The 16,519-nt window shown below is 45.7% G+C and overlaps 1 protein-coding gene and 1 long non-coding RNA gene across 2 annotated transcripts in view; one reads left to right on the top strand and one right to left on the bottom strand.

Annotated features, from left to right (window-relative positions):
* Positions 1–7,769, top strand: part of LOC143839600 (uncharacterized) — a 32,218-nt gene extending 24,449 nt beyond the window's left edge. Inside the window, exons 5-6 of the long non-coding RNA XR_013231777.1 lie at positions 6,098–6,134; positions 6,612–7,769. This is a non-coding gene — a long non-coding RNA (uncharacterized LOC143839600). The remainder of the gene's footprint in view (positions 1–6,097; positions 6,135–6,611) is intronic.
* B3GLCT (beta 3-glucosyltransferase) overlaps positions 1–14,268 on the bottom strand; it is a 79,444-nt gene extending 65,176 nt beyond the window's left edge. The window contains exon 1 of the mRNA XM_077341822.1: positions 14,007–14,268. Coding sequence (XP_077197937.1) covers positions 14,007–14,088 — 82 coding nt within the window. The 5' untranslated portion in view covers positions 14,089–14,268. The remainder of the gene's footprint in view (positions 1–14,006) is intronic.
* Positions 14,269–16,519: the final 2,251 nt, after the last annotated feature.

Genomic DNA, 16,519 nt, shown 5'->3' with positions numbered 1-16,519 from the left:
AAGACCTGATACAGTATACGTTAGTTCCATTACAATTTTTGGGGTCCTTGCCAATGGTCATGGCATTGACTAACCAATATTATTAAATGCTTAAATTCTCATGGGTACAGCAAGTAAGATCCCAAGCCACATTGCTCTAAGGAGGGAAAGAAGACCCCCTCCATGCTCACTTGGAGGTTTATCGCTTATCATTCATTCTGTGCTTTGTGAGCAGGCAAGCAACAAGGCACCATTTCGACGGGGAAGTCTTTGGCAGGGAGTAAGAAGACAGCTAAAACCAGCTGCATGTGTGTTGCATGGGCATCAGTCTTCAGGAGGGCCACTTATCCAACAAGCCTTGGCCCTGAGGATGCCATATGGGACCAGGGCCTCTCTGCGGCAAGCAGCAACCAATGAGACCCTGAGCACCACGCTACAGGCACCTCCCAGCAGCGCCAGCCAAAAGGCCTCCCACCAACCAGGCCCAGGATCATCCAGCTGTCCGGCTGGGGATTGCTCAGGCCATTGCTCATCTTTCCAATTGTTTGGGTCAGTAGAGCACCACCCCAACTACAACAGAGACACCAGGTGCAGTGTCTCTATGTGGTAAGAGATGCCTGTGTTCATCTGATGGCTCTGACAAGAGCAACATCTCAAGGGGTTGCATTCCACATGAATAGCCACCAACCCAAAAGCCACAGCAAGTGAAATAACTCTCATTAGACAGAGTTCGGGACACTTCCAGCACAAAGCCACTCACAACCCTCATTCTGATAGGGCTGATTCAGAGGCTCCCATAGAACTGTTGGTCTACCCTTTTTCAGATGGCCTTTACTTTAGCCTTTTGGGGGCTGTCTGCAATAGTGAGAAGCTGGCAACATCTCATTTGGAAACTTCTGATGATCCCTAGCTTGCAGCCATTCGGAGTAACAAGCTTCATGTTCACCTCTGTCAGCCTAAGAGTGATGGACTGGGATGAGGATCAAGTATGCACCTGCAAGGGGCTGCACCAGCTTGTTAGTGCACAGACCCCTACACAGGCAAAGGGGGAGTTTGCAATGTTGCCGGCATCTCCTTAGCAAGCCATAGCTTGGCCAGAAATGTAGTTAAAAATGTTGGTTTCACGCAAGAAGCTTACTCAGTCATGTTTGCACACTCACAGCAAACTAAATGTATATTCTCTGGATGCCATATCCCTCCTGCGTGACCCTGGAGTATGCAGAGAAACATTACTGTTACAATGGCAGGCCTTTCCCACTGACCTTTACCTCACTCTGTGTTAATAAGCCTTATTGATGGGATGGCACCTGGGAGCTTGCTCATTTCTTTCTTAGCCTAAAATGCTTTATTCATGCTTTTAATCATTTTTTCCTTAATTAATTTGTCCTGACCTCAGCCATCTCCCTTCCTTAATTACCAGAGTGTCAAATACCTGGACATTCTTGCAAGGCACTCTTTTGTCTTCACTTGGGAAACCCATTATGATCCATTCTGAAGCATTTATTGTTATCCTCTCTGACCTGGGAGCTGCCAGTAACCCAATCAAAAGCTTTTGTCTCAACAATTACAGAATCATTACCTGGTCTCCATTCTTTGTCTCATTGTGGCAAACACTTTAAATCATTTATTTTAGAGGCTAGCTTCCCAGCATTAGCCTCCAAACAGAAAATTGGGTACTTAAACAGACGCACTCAGCCATAGCCGTCTGCGTTGCTATTCTCGGATCCAAAACACACTTAACAGTATGCAGATCATCTTGCTGTCCCTCCTTTGGACTTCTTCACGTTGCGGAAGGTAACTATTAATATTTCTCTGACCTGAATTATGCCCCCTATCACACCATCACAAATCTTTACAGCCAGCTTGGTCTAAGTGGTTAAGAGCAGTGGTCTCTAATACAGACTACGGGGTTTGACCATGGAGTAACGCCAGAAGTGATGCCAGCTGGCCCTGCCTCCCTGTCATGCCCCTAGAAGACACTACTAAATAATAAGCTCATAAAATAAGAGATTAGTTTCATTTTTTCGTGTGCAGTGCCTTGCCTGAGAAAACAGTATGGAGAATTAGTAAATACAAGATGAATACTTCTTGCAGTCACTTAATTAAGAATTGAGACACAAGCTACTGTAAGCCAGGTTCCACTAAGAGTTGATGTCCTGATATTTGCTAATGCTGCTGAAGAAAGTTATGAAACAGGCTTTGTTTGTACCGGAATCCTGTTCAGCATACATTCTTGAGAATTTTTCTTCTGGCTAACATTTGATAACAGGAGTTATAATTTGATTAACTAATTGCACACACACACAAATCTTATTTTTGCTAAGAAGGAAGCATTCATCTCAACTGAAATAAAGCCCACTATGCAAACCAGCAACGCTCCTGAGGGGAAATGATCTGCGTGATTTGAAGATCACTTGTAACTTTTGGAAGATCTCCGGCATCACCAGGAGATTGGCAATCTCAGCAAGAACTGAGAAAATATGTTCCTGGGGTCGGAAATGGCTGCCAGGGGAAGGGGAAACTTGGGAAGAAAGGAATCCTTATGCAATCCTTGCACTGGATCCAGGTGTAGTAGCTCTTGGCTAGAGATGCCAGCCTCCAGGTGAGACCTCGTAATCCCCTGAAATTACAGCTCATCTCCTGACTACAGAGAGTAGTTTCCATAGAGAAAATGGCTGCTTTGGAGGATAGAGTCTTCTACATGAATATCTGAATCCCTTTGCTTGCAACAGCCTCCCTTCAGCCATTTTTTGCTGGTGGGGCTCTAAGAAGAGATTATGAGATGGGGGAAATAAGAGGAGCCAATGGGAAGAGTGCAGTAGGTTCAGCTCTTACCTCTCATTCCTTTTCCATTGTGTGCGATTTAACAAGACCACCTCAGCTCAGAGAGATGTGCAGAAAGCCACTCTGTCTTCCTGACTCCTCCCCTGATCAGTTAATTTTTAAAATATATACTTTTTAAAAATTAAATCCCTACCAATGGGGGTAACTCCTCTGGGGCTCTGAAATAACCCTGGTTAGGAAAGACAGGTCTATTGGGCTGGAAGTTACACAGTGTCTTCTGGGTGGGTAGGAGCCCTAGGTCTCAACAGTCATCTGGCCACCACTTGGTTGGGCCCTCTCTCATCTCCACTGTGACTTGCCAGGTGTCAACACATGGACCACCTGACACTGTAGCTCTACAATTAGAAGCAAATTCCTTCACATCAGGCTTAACAGCTTTGAGTTCAAGGCTTCCTACTATTTGCCTGATTTGGTCCAGTCTTCTCAAACGGCATGAATAGTACGGTGTGATTTCACTGGACTGGGTAGATCTGGCCAGGAGGAAGACAAGCAGCACCCTAAATGGTGGTGTCAGTCATCACCCAGACATCAGGTGTAAGCTAGCTGCTCACTACAAGTAAAATGGGGTGCACCAATTTGAATGGGGCATTGATACATGGCTGCATGACATCCCCAACAAGTTGCTTGATTGGTTATAGGTTTAAGAGCATTTGTAGCAACCATGGAGGGGCATGAACCCCCTTCCCATGGCTCTTGTGGCAGTTTGGCCATGAAACAGATCCTTTTGCTTAGGAAGGAGGTGTTTGCATCCCATAGTTCAGAGGGCTCCCTTAAGGAGTTTTGGGAAAAGAAGAAGAAGAAGAAGAGTTGGTTCTTATATGCCGCTTTTCCCTACCCGAAGGAGGCTCAAAGCGGCTTACAGTCGCCTTCCCATTCCTCCCCCCACAACAGACACCCTGTGGGGTGGGTGAGGCTGAGAGAGCACTGATATCACTGCCCGGTCAGAACAGTTTTATCAGTGCCGTGGCGAGCCCAAGGTCACCCAGCTGGTTGCATGTGGGGGAGCGCAGAATCGAACCTGGCATGCCAGATTACAAGTCCGCACTCCTAACCACTACACCAAACTGGCTCTCTCCAAAAGCCAATTCTGCAGCATGCCCAGATCAGGGGCTATCAGTGGGGCCCTCAACACCAGCTGACACTCACGGGGCTCCCTGGGGGTTGTAGACATTCATTAGATGGCCATTCATTGGTTGGACATTGAGGATCAGTCTCACTGCTGTGCCAGTGCTCCTGTAGTGGAATCAATAACAGCTATGGCAATTTTATTTCTCCAAATCCAAAAGATGTTGAAATAGCTAGCTACCTGTCAATTGTTCCATCATTACTGAAGCCACCATTACTACTGAAAACTAATGTCAAATTCATTGCAAACAAAATAAGTAGCCATGATTAATTAAATCACTCCAGAAGCATTACAAAGTGGGTACCTTCCCACAGAACAGCAAACAGGCTCTGTAGTCTTACAGGGCCTCCTACATGTCCCTTGAAGACTACAGTATTTAATTGTAATAGTATTTCATTTTCATATTTGACAAATTATGCCTAAATGAAAAAAGATAGCAATTTAGATAATAGAAGCTCAGGAACAAAGTGCAAGGAATGACTCCATTTGCTATAAATTACCAAGAAAGTACACTTTTATACCAACTACTTTACCTTCTTGAAATAACAGTTTAGAACTTAACACTGCACCTCTAAATGTACAGACTGGAAATTATCCCATTGAAATATTTATTTGTTTGTTTGTTTATTTATTTATTTTCGCATTTATATGCTGCCCTCCCCAAAGGCTCAGAGCGGTTTACATGGAACTGAAGGAAACTATACAGAGAACATTACATATAACTAATTATATTATTAACTGATAACAAGTACTGTATAACATTTAACATTTAACGACAATAATAAAACAATAACACAACAGATCCAGGAGTCTTGGTGGATTTGGGGGGGAGGGAAGGGGTCCTGCTGATGTTCTTAATTGATTGTGCCTGGCCTCAGCCAAATGCCTGGTCGAGGAGCTCCCTTTTGCAGGCTCTGCGGAACTGCTTTGGCTCCATCAAGGCCCTGATCTCATCTGGGAGCTCATTCCACCAAGTGGGGGCCAGGACAGAGAAGTCCCTGGCCCTGGTCGAGGCCAGGTGAACTTCTTTAGGGCCAGGGATCATCAGACGGCTGGTGGCGGCAGAGTGTAGGGCTCTTTTGAGAGCATAGGGAGGGAGGTGGTCCCTCAGGTACACTGGGCCATGACCACATATGGCCTTGAAGGTAATTACCAGAACCTTTTGCTTGATCCGGAATTCAACTGGCAACCATTGCAGTTGGTGGAGGATGGGCCGGATGTGGGATCTCCATGGTGTTGGTGTAAGGATCATGTACACTGCGTTTTGGATTAGTTGTACTTTCTGGGTCAAGGCTAAGGGCAGGCCTGCATAGAGCAAGTTACAGAAATCCAGTCTGGAGCTGACTGTCGCATGGATCACTGTAGCTAGGTGTTCCGGAGCCAGGTAGGGCGCTAGTAGCTTGGCTTGGCGGAGATGGTAAAATGCCAGCAGAGCTACCTTTGTTACCTGGGCTTCCATTGTGAAGGAAGCATCCAGGATCACACCCAGGTTCCTAGCAGAGTGAGTCGTAGTGAGCTCTACGCCGTCTAAGCATCCAGGATCACGCCCAGATTCCTGGCGGAGTGAACTGTAGTGAGCTCTATGCCATCTAGGGTGGGCAGGCGCGCTTCCTCACATGGTCCCTTCTTACCCAGCTACAGGACCTCCGTCTTTGAAGGATTGAGCTTCAGACGACTCTGATTGAGCCAACTTGTCACTGCTTCCAGGCAGCTGGCTAATGCTTCTGGGGGACAGTCAGGGCCGCCATCCATCAGGAGGAATAGCTGGGTGTCATCTGCGTATTGATGACAGCCCAGCCCAAACTTCCGTACCAGTTGTGCAAGAGGGTGCATGAAAATGTTAAATAGGATAGGAGAGAGGATGGCTCTTGTGGGACACCACAAGGTAAGTACCTGGGAATTAATTTTGTGTAAACATTGTTGCAACTGGACTACAAGAATTTGAATTGCATTTTGAGCTTCACAGAAGAAATATTTTGTGTATGCAAGTTGTAAGCCAATATGCTGTCCTTTGTTTTAGGAATTGCAGTTTCAAGCTCAACCGATAAGCGCTGTTCTATCACATTTCTAAGGAAAACTTTGTATTAATCTAGATACTAATATATTATTTTAATTTTAATAATCTCATAAAATGTATTCTTTTTGCAGAACTTGGAATTCACCTAGCTTGGATTTCTACAAGCAGGTGAGAGGCCACATGAGGAGATATGAACTGAAATATGCAAGAGAGACTGTCTTATCATAACTTTTAAATATCTCATGCAGCATACAGTGTCTTCAATTTATAAAATATTAATTCACAACCCTGAAACAAATCAGGGATTACGGAGAGAGCTTTGATATGAAACCAACTGTTACATAACTGCAACACTGCGGTGGATATCCTAGAAGAAATTATTTATTTATACTTATTTATAATATTCATACCTCAGTCATTTCTGTAGGGCCAAACCTATAGGAGCCCCATCCTTCTTGTTTAATCTGGCATTTCTTTTTAAATTCATTTTACTTAAAACCAAGAGCAATTCTCACACTTGCTGCTCCTATGGTAAGGATCATAAAGTTCTGTCTAAACTATGATATTATTTTTCTACTTCCCATTGTTTTTTTTTCAGTTCCTTTTCTCATACAGTTAATAAATACTTGCTTTCAACTTTGCAAGACATAGGAATGCAGGACATGCTTTGCACATAACAGCAAATGAAAATCTGTCAAGAGTCATCTCATGGAGATCGGTGATTAGGCAAAGGAAGAGGAACAGAAGCGTCAGCCGAGCACCAAGCCTTGTGCAGGAGGGAGCCATGGGGGAGTGGTGAACCACTCGAGCAACGGTGGCAAAGGCGGAGACTGGACCTAAGCTGCAGAAGAAGTGCCCTGCTCACAGCTCGTTACCACCAAAGGCTAGAGGACACACCTGAATCATCACAGAATGGGGACTAAAAGACCTAGACTGTCTAAGTAAGTCCTTGCGGGTGCTATCCTTGTTCTCTGCCCATGCCTTTTTGAGATTGAGGCCCCTGAGTGTTCAGCCTGGGTGCAACAAGTGAGACTGCTGCCTCATCCACATCTGTGCCCCTAGACTCCTGCCCAGCTGGATCTCAAGTCTGTTCCTGATTCACATTGACCACGACCTTGACTCTTGGACCACCTTATGACTACACTGCCTTCTGACCTGCCTACTGACCTTTGGACCATGTACCAACCTGTCTGCTGCTCATAGACTAGTAAAAGTCAGCATTTACTTGGCGTGTGTCTCAGTAGCCGGCTGAAGCTTTGTAAACATCCCTTTACTGTGCTATTGGCCTCTAGCTATAACCACACAGGCCAAGCTCAGTCAGCATCTCCCAGTCAGCTGCATTTCCAGTCCAGCTGGGGACAGGCCATCACAAAATCCCAAGTAATCTTTTAAAATTATATTTACTCCATTTATACAGCACTTTTCTCTCTTCAGTGGGTCTCTAAGTTGCCTGTATCATTCTCCTTTTTACCATTTTACCCTCACAACAACCACCCTGTGAGGCAGGCATGGCTGAGAATATGTTACTGGCCAAAGATCACCCAGCTAATTTCCAAAGCAGAGTGGGAATTCAGTCGGCTCTACCAGATTCGAGTCTGATTCTCTAATCACTATACCATGCCGGTCTTGTGTAATGAATTATGAAATCAAAATTCCAGCCTACACAAATCCACTTTTTGATCTGAAGAACTGCAATAGCCCAAGATGATTTTTCATATTATCATGTAAGTAATTAGTATTATTGTGTTATTTCCAGGTGGGCAGCTGTGTTAGCCTACAGCACGGGTAGTCAAACTGCAGCCCTCCAGATGTCCATGGACTACAATTCCCAGAAGTCCCTGCCAGCATTTGCCTACTGAGTAGGGCATTTGCTGGCAGGGGCTTCTGGGAATTGTAGTCCATGGACATCTGGAGGGCCGCAGTTTGACTACCCCTGGCCTACAGGAACAAAAAAAAGAGTTCAGTGGCACCCTGAAGACTAGCAAAATTTATTCCAGCATAAGCTTTCATAAACCAGAATTCACTTGCATAGTGCTGTAATAAAGGACCTCAAATTTCTACTATCATTAAAACAACAGATCTTCTTTAATTCAACTATTAGTGATATTATTACTATCATAAGATATTGAATCTTAGTACATACATCAGGACAAATGTGAAAAATATCAGTTGGAGTCTCTTACTTCTTAACCCCTGCTTTATATGGCAGAGGTACAGTAGATTTTATCAGTGTGCTGACAACCCTAGTGGATTTGATCTAGCACAGACCAAAAATAGCTAAGTATCCTTTTTTTCTACGAGAAATTCTCACCTCTAGCTAAACTGCATCAACCATTCCAACACTACTTCTATAAATATGAGGCTGAAGGTAAAGGGAAGCCTGTATTACAGATGTGCTGCATTTTAATCTCTCTGTCCTTACTTGTGATGTCTGTTTCCCCAGATAACAGAAACAGAAATAAAAGTCAAAAGAAAAGATCAATTTAAAGAAAAAATGCACATTTTTCCCAATAGTACTTTATGCTCATGCATTTCCAGTATGACACACGCACATACACGCACACACACACACTTTTATGTTTAAGCTATTTTCAATGTAAGAACTGGTTGGAGAAAGCCACTGGATTAAAGAAAACGAAATGAAAATTCTTTTTCAATGTTCAGTAAGTAGAAGCCATTTTAAAGTGCTATCATGTGAGTGCCAGCAGAAGGCTATTATGAAGCCTTATTCTGCAACAATAGCAGAAAGCTTCTTTTGAAAGTATTTTTTTTTAAAAACTGCTGCCATACCACCGAAGTATTTTCAAAAGCTTTCTATAAACGTCCTATTTTAACACTATCAGGATAGTATTATGAGTACACATCCTGCTGAAGCTCACAGCACATTCCCAAAATTGCCTCCTATAGACACTATCAAAATTCTTGCTGTCTACTTTTCCTGGTTAGCTTTAACAACTTAGCAGCATTATGTGTCCCTGGATCATTTAGAAGAAGAAGAGTTGGTTCTTTTATGCCGCTTTTCTCTACCCGAAGGAGGCTCAAAGCGGCTTACAGTCACCTTCCCTTTCCTCTTCCCACAACAGACACCCTGTGAGGTGGGTGAAGCTGAGAGAGCCCTGATATTACTGAAGAAGGAGAAGAGTTGGTTCTTATATGCCACTTTTCTCTACCCAAAGGAGGCTCAAAGCGGCTTACAGTCGCCTTCCCTTTCCTCTCCCCACAACAGACACCCTGTGAGGTGGGTGTGGCTGAGAGAGCCCTGATATCACTGCCCGGTCAGAACAGCTTTATCAGTGCCGTGGCGAGCCCAAGGTCACCCAGCTGGCTGCATGTGGGGGAGTGCAGCATCGAACACAGCATGCCAGATTAGAAGTCCGCACTCCTAACCAGAGTTTAGCATCAGGCTATATCACAAGAGCCTCTTATGGCACAGAGTGGTAAGGCAGCAGGCATGCAGTCTGAAAGCTCTGCCCATGAGGCTGGGAGTTCAATCCCAGCAGCCGGCTCAAGGTTGACTCAGCCTTCCATCCTTCCGAGGTCGGTAAAATGAGTACCCAGCTTGCTGGGGGGTAAACAGTAATGACTGGGGAAGGCACTGGCAAACCACCCCGTATTGAGTCTGCCATGAAAACGCTGGAGGGCGTCCCCCCAAGGGTCAGACATGACTTGGTGCTTGCACAGGGGATACCTTTACCTTTATTTCACATGATCAGAATCCAGTCCAAAAGTGATGGGGAGAGGAGACTCTTCACTTGGTGCCTTCACTTTAAGAACTTTGCCCCTATTATAGACTTAGTAGTCCCACACTAGCAGTGAGATCCTAAAAACACCTGCTTGGGAGTAATCCCCACTGAATAAAATAGAACTTACTTGCACGTAGACATGCTTAACACTGCTTAATAGAGCCAGCTTGGTGTAGTGGTTAGGAATGGGGGCCTCTAATCTTTAGAGCTAGCTTGATTCTCATTCATCCACATGCAGCTGACCTTGGGCTAGTCACAGTCCTGTTAGAGGTGCTCTCACAGAACAGTGATGTCAGAGCTCTCACCTACCGCACAGGGTGCCTGTTGCGAGGAGAGGAATGTAGGGCAATTGTAAGTCACTCTGTCCGATTCCACATGGGTGGAAAAGGCCAGGCCGGTACTCATATGGCAACGGGGTTAATCCCCGCTTCCATACAATGTCAGTACTGTCCTGGCTCTGCTTCTCTTCTTCTTCCAAAGTCTGCTTTGTGGATCTTGACGTCTGAATTAAGTTTTATTTTAAGAAACATACATAGCTTGACAATTATTTGAAAAATTTTAGTTGCCTTAAGGAGAGGTTTTACAAACATTAAAACAATACTATATAGCTTAAAAAGAAACAGGTTTAAAATACCTTAAAAGCAGGACATTTTTAAAACCAGAAACAAAAGCTCACAGCCATCTAAAACAGCCTGGTGGGAGTCCCTGGGGAGATATTTCATAACTACTATGATCATCTTACCACCAAGACGTCAGATTCTTAATGTAAGACGTGGGTCCCTGGCACAGTGTTGCCCACCAACACTTTTCTTGATGCTCCCAGTTCCTAGAAAGAGTGCAAGTCCAAGTAGGGCTATTGCTTAGAATCACAGAATCAAGGCTTAGAGCTGTGTATATTTCTTAAATTAAAAAAACAAACATTGTTTTGGCAGCAGCTACCACCACAGCACAAGAATCATAGAATTGGAAGGGGGCATAAAGGCCATCTTGCAAACTTAAATGGACTCCGGGGAATGGTAGAGGACAGGAAGGCCTGGAGGATCATTGTCCATGGGGTCGCGATGGGTCGGACACGACTTCGCACCTAACAACAACAAAAATACAGGCCATCTAGTCAATCCTATGCTCAATTCAGAATCAGCCTAAATCATCCAGGATATGTATCTATCCAGCTGCTGCTTGAAGACTGCTGGTGCGGGGGAGATCACACCCTTCCTAGGCAGTCGATTCCACTGCTGAACTACTGTGATTTTTTTTCTTGATATCTAGCCAATATCATTCTACACGTAGTTCAAACCCATTAATCTAATCTATGCTGCCAACAGCAGAACCTTTCCCTGCCCTCCTCTGACAACCTTTCACATACTTAAAGACAGCAATCATGTTCCCTCTCAACCTCTTCTTCTCCAGGCCCAGGATCATCCTCATTGCTCTCTTCTGCACCCTCTCCATTTTGTCCACATCCAACAAGATAGCATGTCCACAGTACTCCAGGTGGGGACTGCCCAATGCAGTATACAGTGGGAACATTCACTGTATGACTGAAGGAAACTGGTGCAGTCATTTTGTGGCGAGATGTGCCTCCTGGGGCAACTATTTCGGGGTAGCCATTTCACAGCTGTGCCCATCATGCTATGACACAGTTCCACAGGTGCCTACAGGCTAAAAAGGATTGAGGACCCCCTGATGTAAGCAATCTGTATAAGAGACCCCATGATGGCTGCCAAACTACAGCCATTAAAACAAAAAGTGAAGCTTTCCTTTTTTTCTTGGATATGGAATTATGTTTCTTCCCTTCATTTGGAGTGTCTTTCTTTGTTTAAAGAGACCCAGCGTAGCAAACTTTTTGAATACCTAAAACAGAGAATGAATTTCTTCATTTGCCTTCAGTTTCCATCCCTACAACACATCAGGCTGAGACTGAATTGTATTTATTCCTGATCTGAAATTTCTTTACTGTTCATCATAACTGGCATTTTGATTCATACACGCGCAATCACTGGAGATTACATGGTATTTATCATTTAACAAGAGCCTACTTCCACCTGTCTGTCCAGTACTATATTTCTTTTGTAATCTACACTGGCAGCCCTTCAAACCTATTACTTGATACATTTTCACAATTTATGTCCTCCCTGCTGCTGTAACTCAGAATGTTCAGGATCTCTGATACAGAAGCAGCCAGGAGCAGTAAAGCAGCAAAATAAATCAGTCAGTTTTTTACTGTGCATTTTTCATATCAACTCTCCTGACTGGTGCTGCACATAACAGCAACAGTCTGTGATTCAGCCAAGCAAGACCTGATAGTTTTATAACTGAGTTTGAGAAAATTAAGTTCCAGAACCTAAATATTATGCCATTATATTCCTGTACATATAAATGCCACAGATTAATAACACAGTCAATCTTTGCTTAAACTACCCTGGAGAGAAATAACCAGTTGTTATTTTAATACTATCACTTTCACACCAACAAGCTATCCTTATCATCCTGAAGACGGCACACAACTCTAGTCTTAATTTCCACCAATGCGAATGCTTTGAGCCCAATGACTTTAAAACACAAATGGGCTTTTTTTGGACAATAACAGGCCAGTCCCATTGGCTGCAGGGTTCACAGTGAGCTTTTGTATTATAGCAGCTAAAATGCGTGGTTTTGTAAACATTTCATGAGTCTAACATGCAGAAGAAAGCAGGGAAATACGAGTAGGATCTATATGTTCAGCATTTATTTCAGGAGTAGTCAAACTGCGGCCCTCCAGATGTCCATGGACTATAATTCCCATGAGCCCCTGCCAGCGAATGCTGGCAGGGGCTCATGGGATTTGTAGTCCATGGACATCTGGAGGGCCGCAGTTTGATTATCCCTGATTTATTTGATAGGACACAGCCAGAAGTAATATTGTGATGGAGATCATAATTTATCCTCCTTGCAATTAAGGTGGGCTACAAATTCGACTGATTCAAAAATGGAATCTATTCTGTTTAATATAGAAAATGTTAATTCATGATGAAAACAGGGAGAGAGAAAAATGGTATTTTTCGACAATTTGAATCCAGAGTCAAAATGTCTAGTGACACCCTTTCTAAAAACATTTCCAGTGAAAAGTATTAGAGATGGAGCACCTTGAGGGTTACTGAGAGGGGGGAGGCCTGGCACCTATCCACAGACCCGCAAACAGCAAACACAGTCCGAGCATTATTACACTGCTTTATAAATACCCGAAACACATCTGCAGCAGGACGGTTTGGGGGACCTCAGTAACCAGAGTCCCTCTGCTGTGCTCATCTGCAGGGTTCACCTCTTGATCTCCCACTTTTCTGCCAGCAGCTCTCTAGGCAGCCAGAATAATGCATAAATGACCCACAGGGGATCGGTTCACCCTGACCCCTCCCTGAAGGTATCTTCTTCATTTAGCCAAGTCCACATTGCTGACCCCTTCTTACAACACCCTGCCGTGCTCAGAATCAGAGAAAGGCTTTCTCCAATTCTCCTATTACACTCCAGGCTGCATTCTGGAGATTTCCGGTCGAGGGGATTCATTTGGGCATGAAATTGGGGGCACTGTGGGTGGGCAGGTAGTGGTGAGTTTCCTGCCTTGTGCAGCGGGTTGGAGTAGAGGACCCTGGAGTCCCCTTCCAAGCCCATGATTCTAGGTGTAGTGAAGTCCCGGGATGGGTGGGTCAGTCTGGATGAAGTTGACCGTAACTCTGGGCCTGGCCACTGCGGGGGTGGCCCTCCTGTCAAGGGGCATCCTCACGAACAAGGCGACCCCCGGGAAAGGTCTGCAGAGGGAAGCGACGCCCGTCTGTTGCGGCGCAGGAGAGCCTGACGGCGCACCCTCGGGGTCGAACCGGAGCCGCCGTGGACCCCGGCCCCCAGGAGCCCCGGCCGCCAGCCCCTCCCTCCCTCCCTCGCTCGCTCCTCTTCCAGCCCCCACGCCCATTTTGAAGCTGTCTTCCCCGGCCCTTTGCCCACGCCGAAACCGAGAGCTCAGCCCTCGGGGGGGAGGCGGACTGTGAAGAGAAACGCCGCCGCCGCGTCCCACTTTCCCCGGGAGGCGACTTCCTCCGCTCTTTCGGCCGCCGCTCCGCCGGCCCATCCCGCCAACAAACTTCAAGGAAAGGGGAAGCGCCCTCCGCATCCGGTTCCCCGCCCGGGCAGGGGGCAGCCCGGCTGGCTCCCCCGGCGTCGGTTACTTATTCGCTCTCCCTCCCTCCCCCCGCCGCCCCGTCCTCCCTCCCCAGCACGGCAAAATGTCCCCCGGTCCACTCCGCCCCCGGCGCCGGCCACTCACCCCGGGCGAAGAGCGTCGAGAGGAGGCAAGCGGCCACGGCGAGGGGCGTCACAAGGCAGCCGCGCTCCTCTTCGCGCGGCATTCCTGCAGCAGCGCCGCCGCTCACTGCTGAGCGGAGCAGCGCAAGAGGAGTCGGCGCGTCGTCTTGGCCCGCTCGCCTGCCGCCCGCTTCTGCTGCAGGAGCGCCGGCGACTCCGAGCGGCCTCAGGAGGGCATCGCCGCCCAGCAGACCCGGGCGCCGGCAAGCCCGAGAAGGAAGCGAGCGAGCGAGCGAGGCGGGGCCAACAGCGCCATCTGGCGCGGGAACGAGCCCCTCGCCTCTTCCCTCACGCCCCGGTTCTTCCTTCAGGCCGTCACAGGCGTCCTCCTGTCCGGGCCCATCCTGGGCTGGTTTCAAGTCCCTTTGGCTGTAGAGCCACGGACAGCAGGTCCTGCCTTTGGGACTCCCGCATAACTAATCCTCGGTTACATGGAAGCGCTAAGAACAACATGGCTTCGTCTCTGTGCACAGGGTGCCTGTAAAGTCAGAAAATAAATCCTTTGACTGTCACAGTGATGAAAGGGAATGAAAAGTGGTCTAATTTAGAGGAGGGTGCCTTGTATTTTCCATGGTGGTTGTTTTTTAATATTGAAATCAAAGCTACAAAATGCCATGAGAAACACGAAAAAATTAATCCACGTGTCACTGTTGTTGATCCACATTTTCAGTAACTGTTTAAGGCAAAAGGACTAGGAAGGTAGAGGAACTTTATTATCCCTAATAGAAGTCACCTCCTGAACTGACACATGACACCACAAGGCTGCTTCCTCTGCTGTCTTGAAAAAGTCTGTTTTGTACATTTTGCCAAATGGTAGAAGGCTGGCAAATAATTACTTCAGGCAGACTGTTCTGTAAGCAGGACCATCAGTATGAATTAGTTGATTGAATGTTCTCCCCATTGTTCTAGTGTATTGTCTACTGTTATCACTGTTTTATTATTGAGTTTATAATGTATAAATTGAGTTAACTATCATTTCTGTTTTACGTAAACCACCCTGAGCCTGGGAGGGTGGTAAATAAATAAGTATGATGGGTGACACCTTCAGATGGCTTTGCTCAGACAAGTGAAGACCCTGAAAGTCGGCCCAGCAGGTATGTGGGTCTAATGGTGATAGTTCATGCCTTGAATTGAACCCCACATCTGATGGAGTATCTGCTTAAAGATATGTATTGTCTTCTTAGTGCCCAATAGTAGTTTGGCTGGGACATTCTGTACTAACTGGAGTTTCTGAGTTGTCTGTAAGACAGATCTATGTAGAGTACTGTCTAGTCTTGGTGTAGTGACAGGATGGATTGATATGGCCAAAGTAGCCTATCAAAGTAGGAGAGCTATCTTCCAAACTAACTGGTGTTGGCAGAATGCCTTTTGTGAATGCATTATTTGCTTCTTCTGCAGTAGAACTGGATCATCCCTAGGTTCTTAATGGAATCAGTAGGACATCAACAAAAATGGGGAATACCTCAGTCTTCCCACCCAACAATACCTCCATCCTGACAGGATTCAGTTTCAGCTTGTTTACCCTTAGCAACTGCAGCAGTCAGACATTGGTCTCTACAGTGTCCCCAGGTGATCAGGGTAAAGGAATGGAGAGGTAGATGTCATCAGCATATTAATGACACTATTCACCACAGAGAACTAATAGCATGAGGCACAAGACTGAGTCTTGTACAGCCTCATAAGGCAGGTCCCATGGCATTTAAAAAGCTCATCTCCTTCAGCATTCTGAGACCTACCCATACTGAATGATTGAAACCAACCAACCAAGTGATTGAAACACTTATCTCTATCCCTGCTCCGACCGCCAAACATCTCAGTGGGATGGCATGGTCCACTATATCAAAGGCTGCTGATTAGTCTGCTAAAAGCAGTGTGTCTACGTTTAGTCAGAGGTCATCTGCTAGAGCCACCAGTACCATCTCAGTCCTGTGACTTGAAACCAGATGAAAAAGTGTCTTGAACAGATGATTTATCTAGGAGGGTCTGCAGTTGCTCTAAGACTACTTTTTCAGTGGCAAATTACAAACACTGATAATTGGACAAATCATCTTTCTCAACCTTCCTAATGCCAAGACTCTTTAATACAGTTCCTCATGTTGTGGTGACCCCCAACCATAAAATTATGCAAGTGTTCTTTCACGGAAATTAAACACAAACTGACCAATGGTGTGGAGATCCAGTGTTCATGATTGTATATAAATTGGGGGGTTTTAGACCGTTTTTTAAAAAGTAATACACAGCCACTTGTTTTAGGGCCCCAGAAAAGGTACCCTGGGTCAGTGATTGATTCATAATGGGCATTAGGGACACAATGATGTGATCTTTATGTGCTTAAGCTCCCAGATCAGGCAAATGTCAAATACACACAGAACAGCCTTCCTAGAATCTTTTCAGCATCCATCATGCCCAGCAAGGAACTAGGTAGATATTGAGCAATCCACATGCCCAATTTATCCTTAGGACTAAAGGAGAAAG

Source organism: Paroedura picta, chromosome 6 (assembly GCF_049243985.1).
Source record: "Paroedura picta isolate Pp20150507F chromosome 6, Ppicta_v3.0, whole genome shotgun sequence".
Taxonomy (NCBI): domain Eukaryota; kingdom Metazoa; phylum Chordata; class Lepidosauria; order Squamata; family Gekkonidae; genus Paroedura; species Paroedura picta.
The sequence above is the reverse complement of the archived record's forward strand: the minus strand, read 5'-3'. Positions and strand labels throughout refer to the sequence as shown.